General features: G+C 47.7%; 1 protein-coding gene across 3 annotated transcripts in view; it reads right to left on the bottom strand.

Annotated features, from left to right (window-relative positions):
• DOCK1 (dedicator of cytokinesis 1) overlaps positions 1–17,696 on the bottom strand; it is a 545,325-nt gene that overhangs the window by 34,372 nt on the left and 493,257 nt on the right. For all 3 annotated transcript variants that reach the window (XM_038009711.2, XM_007964409.3, XM_007964410.3), the window contains exons 39-44: positions 14,830–14,919; positions 13,135–13,239; positions 8,054–8,195; positions 7,842–7,920; positions 6,309–6,393; positions 2,470–2,556 (exon numbers count right to left, since the gene is read on the bottom strand). In XM_038009711.2, the coding sequence (XP_037865639.1) occupies positions 2,470–2,556; positions 6,309–6,393; positions 7,842–7,920; positions 8,054–8,195; positions 13,135–13,239; positions 14,830–14,919 (588 nt within the window). The remainder of the gene's footprint in view (positions 1–2,469; positions 2,557–6,308; positions 6,394–7,841; positions 7,921–8,053; positions 8,196–13,134; positions 13,240–14,829; positions 14,920–17,696) is intronic.

Below are 17,696 nucleotides of genomic sequence, written 5' to 3'. Positions count from 1 at the left end.
CTGAGGCAGTAGAATTACTTGAACCCAGGAGGCAGGGGTTGCAGTGAGCCGAGATTGCGCCACTGTACTCAGGCTGGGCAAGAGAGTGAGACTCCAAAAAACAAACAACAACAACAAAGAGAGCTCACGGCCCCTGGGATTGGGAGAAAAAGGCTGTTTGGAGCACTCCAGGCTGCCCTCACAGGCCTCATTTGCACACCTGCCATGGTTAACGAGACTGTCAGTGCTGGAGGTAGGGGACTGACCACCTGTCCTCCCGGCTCCCGGTGCATGTCTCTCAGAGACCTCCACCCTCTTTCTCTGAGGGCCCCACAGGGCCTGGCCTGGCCAAGTCTCAGCCCAGTGCCCTCCAGCTCAGCCCTAAGGTGCCAGGGCAACGTGGCTGGCTTGGTCTAAGGCAGGGACCACAGCTGCCCTCAGATCTTGCTTGAGCAGACCAAACCTCCTCCTCACGCTGGGCCACGGGGACCATGTCCCAGGGTGACCCTGGCAATAACTTTGCTCCTTCCAAAGGAGGCGTGATGGGCCCCTACCCGTGCCCAAGAGCTCTGGGTATCTTCATGTCTGGCGTTCTTCCTGCTGCAGCCTCCAGGGGACTGCCTGGGAGTTGGGGGTGGGGCAGGGCAGAGATGAACAGAGAATGGGCCATTCTGTCCATCAGGAACCCCAGACTGGCACTCCTAGGTGGCTGTGGAGATAACAGAGGCTCTCTGCCCACCCATGTCACTGTCCTTGCACTGATGGAGGGACAGCCTCGGGGAGATTGTGATACACTGGGTGTGGCCAGCCAAGTGCACACTGCTGAGAGGGCCCCTTGTCCGGTGTCCTGGACAGCAGGCATAGCCATGCTGTCCTGACCCCACAACTTGCTTTGCCAGGCCCTACATTGCATCCCGGGCACACAGTTTCACCAAATGCACACTCCAGGGCAGTATTCCACCTGGACTGACTGTTAACTCCCTGTTACTAATCTCATTTGCACTAAGAAAGAATCCTTCCTATTTTTAGGGAACAAGGTTAGCTGCTGCTCCCACAGATATCCCACGGGGGTTGGTCCCATGTGGCATAAGGAGGGCACCAGGGTTTGGCAGCAGGATGTCAGTCCTGCCATTCTGGGATTATTTGCCTTCCTGCCCTCTGAGTCTGTTCAAAATGGCCAACGCAGCCCGAGGAGTTGCATCCTCACGAAAGGTCAGGGCTCCCCTCTCCACCTCCCTAAGCTCCTGCATTCGGCAGCCGCTGGCTGGCAGGCCCCAATTACAAAGGGCTCATGGGCAGAGGGTGATTAAGAGGATCACGGCCTGTGTAGGTGGAGGGCCTGCTCTTCTGTTGCCTCTTGTATGTACAGTGCTTCACCAGCTACAAAGGGACCCAGCAAAGGCGGTGCATTTTTATCACCTGACATATAACTCCTACAGCCTTCTATCTGTCAGGTGCTGCCTGGCTGCTAGGGGCACAGAAAGGGAACTCCAGAGCAGAAAGTGCCCCCAGGAGGGGTAGGCGAAGAGCCCTGGGTGCTTCGAGTATAAAGAGGTGGCTCTGACCACAGGCGACCTCTCAAAGAGAGTGGCCCATAGCTGCCCATAGCTCATGCTGGTGTGGGCAAAGGAGAAGGCTCGGCGCTGGACACGCAGCTGGGCAGACAGGTGCCGGCCAAATCCTAGAGACAAATAATCAGGGGTTTCGGGGGGACTCATTGAAAACTAAATGGCAGGTACCACCCCCCTCAGTGAGTTCTTGCTGGGGGAAAACAAAAGGCATTGAGACACATGAACAAACACTTACATATTTCAATCAGATGTTTTTATATTGCCAGTTGCCTTGGCCTTGACATTCAATACTGTCAATAAATCTGTTGCTCAACTTCGGTTCATGTAAATGAAACTGTCCAATAGCTCACGGCAAATGTGAGTTTCATGTAAATGAAATGGTCCCATCGCAAAGCAAGGTTCAGCTTTGCTGAGAGGTGGAAATCGTTATTTCTTTAAAAAGCGTCAGGGAGGGGTATGTTCTCAGGCTATCTTTACTTGAAATGGGCAAGAAGTATTAATTAATAGTTGTTTGTCATGTAAAAGGCAATAAAACCATCTGGAAAAAATATCTTTAAAAAAGTTCATGTAAATTGGAATTTGTCTTAAGCTTTTCACTTGGTTAACAGAAAGCACTGTCAAAACAGCACAGCTATGACTGAATTTAAATATGTTGTAAGAATAAATGAAATCTTCATTCTGGTTTTTTGATAAGCTAGAGTTGGTCGTGATTACACAGCATTTCCACTAGAATATGAATATGTGTGGGCGAGGAGATACTGATGCTCTCAAGAACAGGTAGGGTGGTTACGTGAACTGTAGGGTCTGCTGTGTGCACATTGCCACAGTGACCACGGGCCACGAGCAGGTGAAGAAGGCGTGGCAGACTGTACTGAGGAAGGGAACGGACAATTCCTTCTGGGGTGGGGGCCATCCTTACCATGAAAACAGACTTGACCTCAAACCACCTTAAAATTCCAGGTAATTTATACGCAGTTGTGTATATGGTTCTCTCGATCCACATATTCTGCAAAGGAAACACACACACACAACACGGGTTAGAAGGATGTCAGCAGGTGGACAGCTCTGCCTTAAGGGGGATTTACAGAATAACTCCACAGCAGCCAGGTCCTTCAGCAGGACAGGGTCTGTGGTGCTCAGCACAGGGCATGTGTGCCTTCAGGTAGTACCTCACAAGCCACGCTCTGCCTAACGATCCCTCAGGATACATCAAAGTATCCGCTGTCCCCTAGCCAACACTGTCCACCACTCTGGTATATGACAATGCAGGTATACTAGGCGAGTGAGAAAGATGTGTATACTCCAAAATGAGGCATGGGGAGCCCCTCATGAGCAAAGAGATTTTGAGAAAGGCTCCAAAGAAGTCTTACATTAGCCAGTGTTCCTAAGAAACTAAAAGGGGTAAACACATCTTTGGGAGACTGGATTTAATCAAAGTGACCTCTGATGTTCTGATAAAACCAGTCGGTATTTTAAGCTTTAAAAATTTTTGACATGGCCGGTCGCAGTGGCTCACACCTGTAATCCCAGCACTTTGGGAGGCCGAGGCAGGCGGATCACAAGGTCAGGAGATCGAGACCACCCTGGCTAACACGGTGAAATCCCGTCTCTACTAAAAATACGAAAAATTAGCCGGGCATGGTGGCAAGTGCCTGTAATCCCAGCTACTCAGGAGGCTGAGGCACGAGAATCGCTTGAACCCGGGAGGCCGAGTTTGCAGGGAGCTGACATTATACCACTGCACTTCAGCCTGGGCAACAGAGCAAGACTCTGTCTCAAAAAAAAAAAAAAAAAAGAATTCAGAAAACTGGCTTGGATCTTGGAAAGCATTTATCCCACACTTCTAAGGGAAGGAGCTGGTTGAAGCCACAGGGACACAGGCAACGCCTCCGTGTCCCAGGCCAGTCCTCCTTTGCCCCGTGGGGACGGCTCCCTCAGGTTTTTGTCCTAGCAATGGAAGCAGGTCTGCCTCTCTCACATCCACTTCTCGAACAGATTCCAGTGCTTTTTCTCATATCAATATGCCCAGAGAGGGACTTCTGGGTTCCATCCTGGGCTTTATGGCCAGCTCCTGCTCATGCAGGCCCTGTCTCATCTTCCCCCTTGTCAGTGCCCTCACTCCCCAGCATGTCAGTCACCCCTTGCCAGGTCTGCAGGTGTGAGCCACCTTGCTCTGCTCTCGGCCTGTCGGGCAGCTTCCCCAGCCCGCTGCACTTGGAGCTGGGCTCCCTGCTGTAGGGCCGGAGCCTGGCTTCCCAGTAGAGCAAAAGACTTTGTACTTATGTGAGGTTTTGGGGGGCATGTGAAGGACCAAATCCTGCGGCTTCCGAACACTTTGTCCAAGTGCCCGGACCTAAACGGGGCCATTAGGGGACTTCAGGGCCATTTAGAAGAAGCATAGCCTCTGGGCTCAGCACAGCTCAAAATGTCAAGAGCCTTCGTTATTCTTAGCTCTGCACCCAACTGGCTGCGCACCCTTCAGCAGTTCACTTGACCTCCTTGTGTCTATTTCTTTATAGTCTAAGAATATATCTACTTGCCAGATGGCAGAGGTGTGAGGGACATTCAAGAACTGCCTATAAATCCCACAGTTGAGGGACTCCATATAAATACTAGCGTTAGTGCTTGTGATGACAGTAACAGGTGCAGACTGCTCTGAAAGCCACTGCCCTTAGCGAGGGTGTCCAGGTTAGACATGCCTAGGTTTTGCCCGCACTGCTGCAGACAATAGACACTGCAGTGACCAGTCCTGGAGGAGGTCCAGGGTGCTGGGTTCACCAATAAATAGGGTCTTAATCTTCAAACAACCAGCCTGCTGGGACTGCACAATACTGCAGATTCCACTAACTCCAAGCTCCTTTGTGCTCCTTGGTGACACCAAGGAATCTGGCGTCAGGGCTGGAAGGAAGCCCTGAGGATCCGATGACTGGTGGACCCCTGAGGGATTGGCAGGGAGAGTGGGTAGATGCCACTCTTTACTTGAGGCAACCCTGCTGGAAGGGTTCTGAGCTTTGCTCTGGTCAGGAGTAGGGTGTTAATTCACCTTTGACCTTGGTAGCCTAGATGCCTTCAGACGGCACACAAGAGAAGTCATTCTCAGCAGAGCTGGTCCTCCTTGGGGGCCCCCAGACTAATGCCTCCTTGCAATATAGGAGTACATAGGGATTTCCGGAGGTTTCCCAGGCAAGATGGATAAACATTAACTTTTTAAAAAAATTATGGCTTATTTGATGCCTTTTCAACATGGATCCACTCACTTGAGCCCAGGAGTTCAAGACCAGCCTGGGCAACATAGACCCCACCTCTACACAAAAAAATAAAATAAAAATACAAATGAATCCATGAAAGCAGTTAGTATGCAGAATTTTTAAAAGGCTCTAGGGCCGGGTGCGGTGGCTCACGCCTATAATCCCAGCACTTTGGGAGGCCAAAGCGGGCGGTTCACGAGGTCAGGAGATTGAGACCATTCTGGCTAACATGGTGAAACCCCATCTAAACACACAAAAATAAAAGAAAACTAAAAATACAAAAAAATTAGCCGGGCGTGGTGGTGGGCACCTGTAGTGCCAGCTACTGGGGAGGGTGAGGCAGGAGAAAGGTGTGAACCTGGGAGGCAGAGCTTGCAGTGAGCTGAGATTGCACCACTGCACTCCAGCCTGGGTGACAGAGTGAGGCACTGTCTCAAAAAAAAAAAAAAAAAAAAAAAAAAAAGAAAGAAAGAAAGAAAGAAAAAAAGGCTCTAAAGATGTTTGCTGTTATTTCTACAACTCAAATGCCATGGTTTGCAACAGGGGGTGGATGTTTTATTTTGCAATTTCTGGAAACTTTTTTTTTTTTTTGATGGAGTTTCACTCTTGTCCCCCAGGCTGGAGTGCAATGGAGCAATCTTGGCTCACTGCAACCTCTGCCTCTGCCTCCTGGGTTCAAGCGATTCTCCCGCCTCAGCCTCCCAAGTAGCTGGGATTACAGGCATGTGCCACCACGCCCAGCTAATTTTGCACTATTAGTAGAGACAAGGTTTTACCATGTTGGTCAGGATGGTCTTGAACTCCTGAACTAATGTGATCCACCTGCCTCAGCCTCCGAAAAGTGTTGGGATTACAGGCATGAGCCACCACGCCCAGTCTGGAAATCTTTTTGATTGGCTGTCCCAACTGGGGTGGTGACACTGGCACCTAGTAGGCAGTTCAGGGATGCTGCCAAACATCCCTGGACGCACAGGATGGATCCCACCACAGAGAACAACCCAGTCTGTATCGCCAGTAGTGCTGAGGTCAACCCTGCAGTTGTGTGTTGTGCTCCAGTGAAGTTCAGGTGCTGGATACTGAGTTAGGATGAGCACCTGAGTTAGGAATGAGTTCATGTGCTGACTGCTGTGTCACTTGCAGGAAGCCACGTCAGCACCCAGCACCTCAGCATTCCATGGGCCCATTTGTAACTAGAGATAATAGGCACCTGCTTTCTCACCTGGGGCTCACAAGGAAGGAAGGCAGTGTGCTACTCATATGGGAGCTCCGGCATTCGGACGGCACAGTCTCCTTATTAAATATCTCAGTGACCTTAGTCATATTGTTAGTGAAATGGCAATTAGTTTTTCTAACTTTGGAGGGGGTAATAGATTAGGATTTCTGCACACAATATACAAAGACATTTAATACTGCCCTGTAGCTGCCTTTGAGGCCACGCTCCTCCACTGGCAGTTCTATTGGTGGTGGAATGATATTTTTTGTTTGTTTGTTTTGGTGGTTTGTTTTTTACCGCAAATTCATTGTCTGGGTTTTTCTCTCCTTTCCGGATTGGCCGAGAATATTCAAATCGCTGAACCTCGTTCACCCTGTAAAAACTGTACAGAGACAGACAGATCATTAGACATTTAACCCGGCAAACAGCCAATTTGTTTTTGGACACAGGGTCTGGCCTTAGAATATGTCACTGCTGCCTGCAAAATCTCCCTAACCTTGACCTGAAGCCATCGCCTTGGCGTCCTCTCCCAGTTAGGGAGATGTTGGCAGGTGGAAAAATTAAGTTGAGTTTTTGCCTCTTCTCTGTCCCCGCCAACACCTCGAGGGAAAACAGAAGCTGAGTAAGAGTGAAATGAGCAAAAACAGAGGAAAGGTGAAGCAAAGGAGAGAGAAAAAAGGCTTTTGTGTTCAATGTATGTGTTTATTATTATTTTTAAAAAGTATCACATACTTAAGTTTCAGATCTACAAAGTACAGATTTTGCAACCACCACAAGAGTGACACACAGGAAACGTAAGTAACCTGCCTCCGTGGCCAGGGTGGGAGACAGGCTATCTGCACGCACAGGGAGGGCGTGCAGAGACCGAGACCGATTCCTCCCCTGCACTGAAATGCAGGCAGTCTTCCACAGCAACAGAAACTACTGCATCTGAGAAGGCTCTAAGCTTCACTATTTGCTTAAGGCCTCTGAAAAAAAAAGGTTGCAACCCTTAAAATGTATGCCTTGTGAGAGCAGTCATTTGTAAACACACGGGGTCCCTGTTTATTTCCCATTATTGCCGAAGAAAGGTCAAAGAAACAATGAAAGGCCAAAGAAACCACCAAACTTCAGGAAGCAAAATGAAGCAGATCCTAAGGAATATGAAGTCATCAAAGAGATTAATATTTTCACCAGAACATGGATCAAACAGAACAGAAAAGTCTTAGTATCAAACACATCTGTTAAAGCAGGTCTTTCTATGCCATTGCTAAGTCAGGTGCGATTCAACCGACAGGCAGAAAATCTCATTCAAATATGGACAGTTGACTCAGGGGGCTTAAAAGCCCCCTCATAATCCTACATTATGGAATTGCTGTGCCGTGAGGCTGAAGGGTTCTCCTGTGTGTCACCAGCAGCAAATGTGCAAATCCCATTTCCCACCTTTCGAAATGCAAACATTCAGGCCGCACTCACATGTATGGACTTGGCTTTGCTGGAAATGGGCAGGATACACTGCTGGGAAGCTCCCTAGGAGATTGTACCCCGTGGGGCAGGCCTATAAAGGAGACCAGACGGCCTCCACTGCCCGCTTAGGTTTTTGCCATCAGCTGACTTTGGGAAAGGAATAGGTTTTGCAAGCTCCCAGCACACGGATTAACATCTCCTTTCACGTTTTTTGGATGCTGAAAATAATTAGCTTCCCTTGCTCTTCAAAGAGGACAGAAAGAGCATTTGGAAAGCGAATCAAAGGCTAAAAATCATCCTTTAAAAGGTGAAATCATTAGGAAGAGATCTGTCCACACAGCCTCTTACAACCCTCATGTTGGGTAAGAAAAATGGGATGATTACCTTACAATCTGCTCTGACACTGGCCTGTGAAACTTAGGAGGCAGATCGAGTTTGGGCTTCACTGTGAAGCACTGAATATCTGAGGTGAGGGGGTTAAGGATCGCTAAGGCAGCACAGACAACCATGAGAGAGGCCCCCCCCATCACACCCAACCACCCAAATGAACGGTGTCGCCATGGCTTCAGAGTTGATGTGGTTGTCTTAAAGGATACACTGGCCAGGGGAGTTTTTAATATCGTCGCCTGGTGGAGATGTTGTCTTCATTTTCTCAGCGTTTGGAAACTGAGTTAACAGTCGAGCCTCAAAATCTTCCCGGCGCTCATACTCTTTCCCTCGGTAAATGAAAACTTTTCCCTGGAAAGGGTGACATTCATTTAATAACATCACAGAGAAAGGGCCAGGAAGAGTTCACATGCAATGTGCTGGTCTTAAAATATGCCTTACGGGTTCTTACAAAATGTCATTGAATTTAAGAACAACTTGTAATTTTTTTTTTTTTTAAACTTGTGTTGGCTTTGTTAATCAAGAACACATGGTCATCAAGCATGTAAGTTAATACTGTTTAAGAGGCACTCAACACTGAGCTACTAACATCTGTGCTATGTTTTCATCTTGACAGTAACAACTGATTTAAAAACCATATGAAAAACCAAATGAACACTCAGAAGCCCACACTAGGGTGGGCATGATAGGGTTAGAAGGGGGTAAGGCAGCCAGGGCAAGTGGATAATGATGTCCACGCTTTTTCTGGTTTTTGTTTTCTTTTCAGGTAGGCCCTAATGAACTCGTTTTCATTCTGCCATAAGAAATTTTTTTTTTTTTTTTTGAGACAGAGTCTCGCTCTGTCACCCAGGCTGGAGTGCAGTGGCCGGATCTCAGCTCACTGCAGCCTCCGCCTCCCGGGTTTACGCCATTCTCCTGCCTCAGCCTCCTGAGTAGCTGGGACTACAGGCGCCTGCCACCTTGCCCGGCTAGTTTTTTGTATTTTTTTAGTAGAGACGGGGTTTCACCGTGTTAGCCAGGATGGTCTCGATCTCCTGACCTCGTGATCCGCCCGTTTCGGCCTCCCAAAGTGCTGGGATTATAGGCTTGAGCCACCGCGCCCGGCCCATTCTGCCATAAGGAATTTAAGAGAGCATGAGCTAAGGTGGGGTCCCAGCGCCTGAGCACGGCCACTCCGCGCCGACTCCTGTGAGACACAGTCGAGGTGAGCAGAACCCGAGGGGAAGGGATGCAGTCCAGAGCCCAGAGCTACTAAGTTCCTGGCCTCCCCCGGGGGAGTGACTGGAGAAGGACGGAGAGCAGGACTTCCCTTCCTGCGCTCAAGAGTGCTTGTGCAGGTCATTATTCATCAACATATGTGAAGATAAAATACACAGAGCTCTTCTTGGAAGGGCTGGGTTTGGTCCATCTCCAATGACACTTTTGTCACCTCCATAAATTCCAAGTTGGAGTGTCAGTCCACTGGGGTTGTTGTAGATGGCTAGGCTAGGCTAGGCAGCCTGGGGCGGGGAGGGGAGTTAAGTAGGTAAGTTTTCTTCCTTCCACAAGGCTCTCTTGTTGAGGTCTTTTCTGCCTGAGTGTGACACAGTCCTCTGTAAATACACCTGTAAGGAACGTTTTTCTTGCAAGATATAACAGGTCTCCCTGTTTTCCCGAATTCAACACGTGTGTTCTGAGTGTCAACTGGGTCACCGAAAGGGGCCAATAAGTATCTAGTGTAATGCTGCTGCTGGTTTTGGAAGCGTTCTGCCTCCCCCCACCCACCCTGTCCCATCTAGGGCTGTCTCAACTGAAATGAAAACTGCCGCAAGGAGAAGACAGCAAGCAGAAGTCACAGGGGTACAAGAAACAGAAGTCTGGGGGTAACGCTTTCCAGGACGGGATGTGGTTGCTGAGGTGCTTCTGTTCTTCGATCAGGGGATGCTGGGAAAGAACCTCCAGGCTGGCTGCTCCTCAGCTGCAGCCTTGCCCCATCTGCAGTCACTCCTGGACAGGTGCCAGAGAGGGAGACGAACAGAGACAGAGGCAGCCAGAGGACAGCATCTTGCTGCATATTTTTACACTTATCCCCTAAAGACCAAGATTGAAGTCAAATTAAAATTTGTCTAACTAATGGATTTTCAAAAGGATTAAGAGAGATTGTATGACACTGAATCAACTGATCCCTGCTGTGGTCTGAATGTTTGTAGCCCCCAAAATTCAGATGCTGAAACCTAACCACCAAGGTGATAGTATTAGAAGGTGGGGCCTCTGGAAGGGAATTAGGTCTTGGGGGCTCCACCCTTGTGAAAGGGATCAGTGCCTTAGAAAAGAGGGCCCAGAGAGCTGCCTGCCCTTTCCACCCCGTGAGAACAGGTGGAAGGCGCCGTCTCCGAGGAATGGCCCTCCTCAGACTCCAAATCTGCTGGCACCTTGATCTTGGACTTCCCAGTCTCCGGAACTGGGAACAACACATTCTGTTGTTTATAAAGTACCCAGTCTAAGGTATTCTGTTACAGCAGCCCCAGTGGACTAAGACAATCCCCTTCCCTCGCCCCAGCTTATTCTGAGTTCTCCTAAATCACTAAAAAAGAACCAGTTTAAGAACTGAATTCTTCTTCACTTTGTGCTTAGATATGTCTTAAAAGTACCATTATGGAAGAAAAATGTTCTATTTATCTCAAAAAAAAAAAAAAAAAAAAAAAAAGTCAAGCAAAAACCAGATAAAATGTAGTCTTAATTAGAAATATAAATACACAGTTTGAATATCTTCTAAGGCTATATAAAGCCACACACTTCCAAAATTCAGTAAGATTTAATGTATAACAGACTACTATGAAACTAGCAAGCATTTTTCTTATGCTTTACATAAGAAAGACATAATAATAAAAATGCATATAAAAACTTTAATAGAAAAACGCTGGTGAGTTATAGATAAAAACACGAATAACATTTTCTGAAAATGTCAGTTACTTTGCATTCTGAAATGATCCCTTCGAACATGAAAACAAGAGGAAAATGTACATATAGTCAAAGATATTTATTCCTTGTAAGACCTATAAATATTAATATGAGCACAAACAACAGTGAGATCAATTTTTAGAGAAAAACAAAGCAAAAGGGACGGCTAGTCAGTTCTTGGAGGCTCCTCTCCAGCAGGGCATGAAGCACTCAAACATTCCGCCCACTTTTTGGTAACTTGCTAGTGTCACTGGCAGATTGACCCCTGCCAGGTGATCTGTGAAGCATGATAAATACATTGCTGCAGCCCCGCAGAATGATCCAGGTGTGGCGGGAAAGTCAGTTCAATATTAACCAAGCCTGTTAACCTCTATTTGGACTTTTCATTTTGTCCTTTTGGTGGTGGAGATGACCCAGGACCGTCCCTGGAGCCTGCCATGCATGAGCTCCTGGCACAACCTGGTGTCTATTGGGCTCGGGGGCTGTGACGTGTCCTCCGCACCTGGCACTGCCCTCACATAATATTCCACGCAGGCTGCTCCCTTGCTCTGGACTCCGGGATAACCATCCTGCATGGATCCAGAGTTGGTGCCTACATATCCAGAGGTAGATCTCCATCCACAGGGGCCACACGCACCATTTAACACCAAGCACTGCACAAGGCTGCCATGGCTTGGTCCATTTCTCTCCCTTTCTTAAAGATGTATGTTCCGGAGCACACACACTCGAATTAAAGCCTTTAGCAACAGTAAGTGGCTTTAACTCCAAGCTCATCCCACCCTTCAGCTTTGTTTTTTGTTGAGAATGAAGCTAATTTCAAACTTGTCTCTAATTCACAGCTTGTAACTAAGCCTCCTTTATTCATTCTCTGGAAGGGAAGACTTTGTTCAGAATCTGTGCTTCTGATCAACCACTGTCTTTGCTGCACGATGAAGGCAAGAGGAAAAGCTGACCAGCAATGACCAGGAGTGACCAGGACAGGGCCAGATGACTCCGTCACCAGGCAGGATACTGAGCAGTGGGCAGCCAGCCTCACCTCATGGAGCAGGCCAGAACTGTGGGGCTCTCCTGTCAACAGTGACATGTCCTTCCTAAGGGGAGGTTTGTATCCTCTGGGTACTGTGATGAAGAGGTGTCTCACACTATTAGTGACTCCCATGGAATCAGAAACACAGGAGCCCAAATGAGCAACGTCTGGAACCAGTGGAATCTCCCAACTGGTTTTAACTGCCCCAGACAGCCGTGCTCAAGACACAGAGCTTCTGCTTCCTAAAGCCAGAGCAATCACACATGGTCTCCTAGGATAAGAGAAAACGATGTGTCAAAAAAAAAAAAAAAAAAAAAAAAAAAAGTCGTAAGAAATATCAGGAAATCATGACCCATTGGTCAATGGCATCCAAGAATGTGTTTTTGAGAAAATGTATCAACAATTCTATGGTAGGCCAGGCAGCATTCTTAATATTTATATAACTTCTCCTTTGGCCTCATGTGAATACCGGGAAACGGGCATCTGGCAGGTGATCACGGTTACTGCTTCAATCACATGTCCGAAAGCACGCGCCTGTCTCAGGGATGGAGCCTGATTTGGAGTTTCCAGCACCGTGGCCATACAGATCCACTTCTAATTTCCCATATAATTAAAATCATACATCTTCAGCAGCACATCGGGTGGGGACAACCCAAATGTTCATCAATGGATCAATGAATGAATAAAATGTGGCCTCTCCATGCAACAAAATACCATCCAGCCTTAAAAGGGTGAAGTTCTGACACACGGTACAAGCTGGATGGATCTGGAAGAAATTCGGCCGAGTGAGACACGTCAGACACAGAAGGGTGAGTACTGTACAACTCCACTGATACAAGGTCCCTAGAACAGCCAGATTCACAGAGACACAAAGTAGAATGGTGGCTGCCAGGGGCTAGGGGGAGGGAGAATGAGGAGGCAGGGTTTGACGGATGGAGAATTTCAGTTTTGCAAGATGAAAAAGTTCTGAAGGCAGATGGTGGTGCTGGCCGCACAACAATGCGAATGCATGAATGCCACCGAACTACACACCTGAAAATGGTTAAGATGGCAAATAGTATGTTACACATACCACACCTCAATTAAACTAATACACATACATCTCTGAAAGAGGGTCGTTTTAAGGAAACATCAGATGGAAAGGTTATATGCAACCAAAGAGTCAGCCTCTCTCTGTCCCCTGGGCTAACCACCAAGCTATGGCAGTGTGGAGAGCTGCACCTTGCCACGCAGATGCAAACTCCCCACCCTTCCTCAGAACGGGAAGGGGATTCTCTGCTGGGGGAACAATCATGGCTCAGATTAGGCAGAATCAAACTTTACCCGCAGGAATGTGGGGAACCCTTGTCCGTAGTAGCCAACAGCAAAATAGTCAGGCTTGGGCCTGATCACTTTGACGATGTTTTCATAAAACTGAGCCTGTTTTTTCTGGAAGGAAAAAAGAGAATGCATTTCAGGTTTGAGTATTCAAGCATGCGTGCCTCTGGATTCTTCTTGTGGGCTCTTTAAAAGCTCTGGCAACTTCTATAGGGTGGGAGAGGGAGATGGTGGGAGATGGTACTGAGGCTGCACCTGAATTTCATCTCACTCCATCGTTTTGACATTATTTTTCACTCCTTCTCCATCATTTCGCAAAGGAATCTGAACAAACAAGACCAAATTCAGCAAACAGTTGTGACTTATGGGTGTTTTCAATAACCGAAGAGGTGCCAAAGAAATGCGTTTTCTTCTGATTAAATGACTGGCCCTTAGTACTTTTTAAAAGGTATGGGTCAGATAGTGGGATACATTCACGGAGAATTTAAAAGAACAGAATCGTTCTGTTCTAAATTCATGACACACATTCCCACATCATTAAGGTGATCTGCTGAATAGAAAAATGACAAGGTGGAGGAGGCAGTGATTAGAAACTAACAGCGTTCCCACGGCAGAAGAAAGGTCTGGTCATTATCTGTCCATTCCCCTCTCATAGAAGGGGTCAGGTTTTTTGTTTTTTGAGATGGATTCTCACTCTGCTGCCCAGGCTGGAGTGCAGTGGCGCAATCTCGGCTCACTGCAACTTCCACCTCCCGGGTTCATGCCATTCTCCTGCCTCAGCCTCCCGAGTAGCTGGGACTACAGGCGCCTGCCACCACGCCCGGCTAACATTTTTGTATTTTTAGTACAGACGGGGTTTCACTGTGTTAGCTAGGATGGTCTCGATCTCCTGACCTCGTGAACTGCCTGCCTCGGCCTCCCAAAGTACTGGGATTATAGGTGCGAGCCTCCGTGCCCGGCCAATAGTGATGCTATTAAAGGTGATTTTTACAATAATAATATATAGCATTTATAACTATAAAATCAAAATTACAAATATATATATATATATATATATATATATATATATATATATATATATATTTTGAGACGGAGTCTTGCTCTGTCGCCCAGACTGAAGTGCAGTGGCGCCATCACAGCTCACTGCAAGCTCCGCCTCCTTGGTTCACGCCATTCTCCTGCCTCAGCCTCCCAAGTAGCTGGGACTACAGGCACCCACCACCACGCCAGGCTAAATTTTTGTATTTTTTAGCAGAGACGGGGTTTCACCGTGTTAACCAGGATGGTCTCAATCTTCTGACCTCATGATCCGCTCGCCTCAGCCTCCCAAAGTGCTGGGATTACAGGCATGAGCCAGCACGCCCGGCCTGGGGGCAGTTTTAAACTAGTACAAATGCTCAGAGACTCCTGGGCTGTCAAGACCACTACACACAAGGTCAGCAGTTGTTTATGTACAATTTGTTCATAGAAGCCTTAAGAGTTTGGTTATAAGAGCTGACTTGGGACTAAAAAGTAAATATTTATGGGCCAAATATCAGGCAGCAAATAAACTAAAACCATCTTCCTAGGCAAAACGGAGGGACATGGCCCGGGTCCCAGAGTGTCTGGGGTGAACCCCAACGTTGACACGGAAAGAGAAATTCCTGAAAAACCAGCTGAGATTGCCTGTGTTGATTTAAATGAAAAGAAATAAAGACTCACCAGCAATTCGCTGAGTTGCTCATAATCAAACATTTCGTTCTCATACTGCTCGGCTAGCTCCTTGCCCAAGGCAATGGCCTCCTCCCACATCTGTGAGTTGAAACAAAGAAAAGAAAGAGACACCGAGGCCTGAATTGTGCGAAGAGTAAAACAGGAATGCAATCATTCAAAATAAAACAGTGTAGAAGTACATTTGAAGAAATGAAACACTATGGGAGTAACACTGAAAAAATACAAGTATTTTCTTGAAGTTCCTGTCTTTTGGCTCGTGACCCACAGCATCAGCTGGTCAAAGAGGTCAATCACTGGCACGTCAAACACGCAGGCCTCTGGCCACGGTAACAGCAGTCTGTTGGCCAGTCCTCACTGCTTCTGTCCTTGCTCCCCTGCTGCCAGCTGGGGCCCGAAGCCTGTCTGTCCCAACAGCCTTGGAGCCAGGGAAAAGGAACTGTAGGGTGAAAAGAGGCTGTGGGATGCATTTATGTAGAAATTGGAGGCCTGACTTGGCTATTTTCCCATGTCATCCACCTACAAAATGCTATGTCGAAAATCATCAATGATCAGAAATATCAGGGCAGACTTCGACTCTAAACTAAAGCTTGCAGAAAGTTTGATGTATGTGTGTGACTACGCTATGGATATAAAGCCGGGTATCATTTTGAAAAGGGGGAACTTTGTAAGGTAAGTTACTTTCTAAATCAGTGATTAAAATGTTGATAAGCTTTTGACACATGTGGAATAATTTTTTGAAAGACAGTTGGCCTTAACTTTCTTTATTTTTCTTGGGAAAAACAAAGTAGATTACTGGAGAAAACCATGGAAAAATCAGAGGAACCATCTCTTCCAGGAAGCCTTCCTAGCTGCCACTCCAATCTCCTTTGTGCTTCCACAAAGACCCAGGATCCTGCTGCCTCAAAACTTTCGGCAATGTACTGAAACTAGCATGCCCCTTTGTCATTCCTCCTCAGAGAATACAAGTCCTTGAGGACAGGGGCTCAGCTTTATCAACCTGGAAAACCTCTGGACCTTAACCCAGGGCCTGCCTGACAAGGTTGAGTGAACAGAACTGCTGGATGCTGATTTACAACCAGGAAAGCTTCCTATCATCCTACATGCTGCATTCCCAGCCACGAATCACCACTTCTCAACTGCCGTCATTCCCACAAGATGGTAGCACCAGTCCTCAGGGAACCACACAGCTTCGGAATCACCCAACAGGCCAGGCTTTCCAGGCCCCAAACCTGGACTACCCTTGGCACTGAGCCCCCACCCGCCGGCTGCACAAAAAAAGACCAAGGCCTTGCAGTAAAGAAAGAGTTTAACTGACATAAGGCCAGCCATGCTGTTACAGCAGGTAGCTAGTCAGGCATGAGCGGGGCAGGAGAGGGCTCCCCTGATCTCCTACCAGCGAAGTCAAGTGACTGTCAGGTGACGGTCAGGCAGTTGTTACACTGTCTATCTAAAATAATAATTGGTTGCAGACAGTGCCAGAGACAGGCAGTTTCCCAAGAGCTAGAAACACCTCAAGCTGGTAATCAGCAGCTTCCTGGTAAGATTTCAGGAGCTGGGTGAGTGGGCTCAAGCATGTGAATTGAGAGGCATCATGGCGGAGTTTAACTGGTCACCTTCCAGGGGCATTCCACTGGAAAAGGGGCACACGATGCTGGAAGTAGCCCAGCGTATCAAACCCCAAGCCCAAGGTCAAACGGGGCACTTGATCTCCAAGATGTCTGCTTGGCCCTCTTCCAAGTGTACTTTCTTTTCATTCCCGCTCTAAAACTTTTTAACAAACTTTCACTCCGGCTCTGAAACTTGCCTCAGTCTCTTCTGCTTTGTGCCCCTCAATCGAATTCCTTCTTCTGAGGTGGTGAGAACTGAGGTTGCTGCAGAGCCGTACGGATTTGCGGCCAGTAACACTACTCAAATCAATCTCCCCAAAGGCTCCCGGGGAGGGGCTTTTCAAAGGCAGTCTGGGGGAAGGGGTGGTGGTGGCCAGCTAATGGATGCTTGCTGCTGATGGGTTGGGTTGGAGATGAAATCACAGGGGCTCAGAGCTGCCCTCTTGAGCTGAGTTGCTTCTAGGTGGGCCACAGGAGTGGGGCTGGTGGTTTGGGTGGAGCCAGGTATCAGACAAGCCAAAAATCTGAAAACAACTCAAAAGGCTAATTTACAATAGTGAAGTTATGTATTTTGTGACCAGTCTACACCTTAGCAGAATTCAGGTTTCTCTCCTCTTCCTAGCCTGACGGCCTTTCATTAGCTTTATAAAGGCGGCTGAGTTTTAGAGAAGGCCTATTACCATTTAAACTCTAAACTAGACGTCTCCCAGAGTTGGCTTAGCCAAAGCCCAGGAATGATTATAGGAGAGGCATGACTGAGCGGGGCAGGAGCAGGTTCCCCCGACATCCTACCAGCAAAGTCAGGTGACCGTCAGGTGACGGTCAGGCAGTTGTTACACTGTCTCTCTAAAATAATAATTGGTCGCAGATAGTGCCAGGGGAAGACAGTTTCCCAAGAGCTAGAAATACCTCAAGCTGGTTACAGGGGGCAGGTGAGGATTTAGATTAGATCTCTTTTATTGACATAGTTTCCTCACTGTTAATTTTTTTGCAAAGGTGGTTTCGGCTTTTCCCAGCTTACTCGGTCCAGCCACCTGTGCTCTCCCGTTTAAGGCCTCCAATCACTTTGTCAGGTGGGCATCTGCATTACACCCATTTTGCAGATAAGGAATCTAGGGATCAGACTGGTCAGTAGCTTTGCCGAGGATGCACAGCAGATAAGCGGTGGGCTTGACCCAGCGTGGCCTTTTCAAAAGTCCTTGTTCCTGATGGCCACGTAGCAGCCCTTGCAAGCTGCTTCCCCACCTC

The sequence above is a fragment of the Chlorocebus sabaeus genome, chromosome 9, assembly GCF_047675955.1.
Source record: "Chlorocebus sabaeus isolate Y175 chromosome 9, mChlSab1.0.hap1, whole genome shotgun sequence".
NCBI lineage: Eukaryota > Metazoa > Chordata > Mammalia > Primates > Cercopithecidae > Chlorocebus > Chlorocebus sabaeus.
Note: the sequence above shows the minus strand (reverse complement) of the source record. Positions and strands in the feature narration are given on the sequence as shown.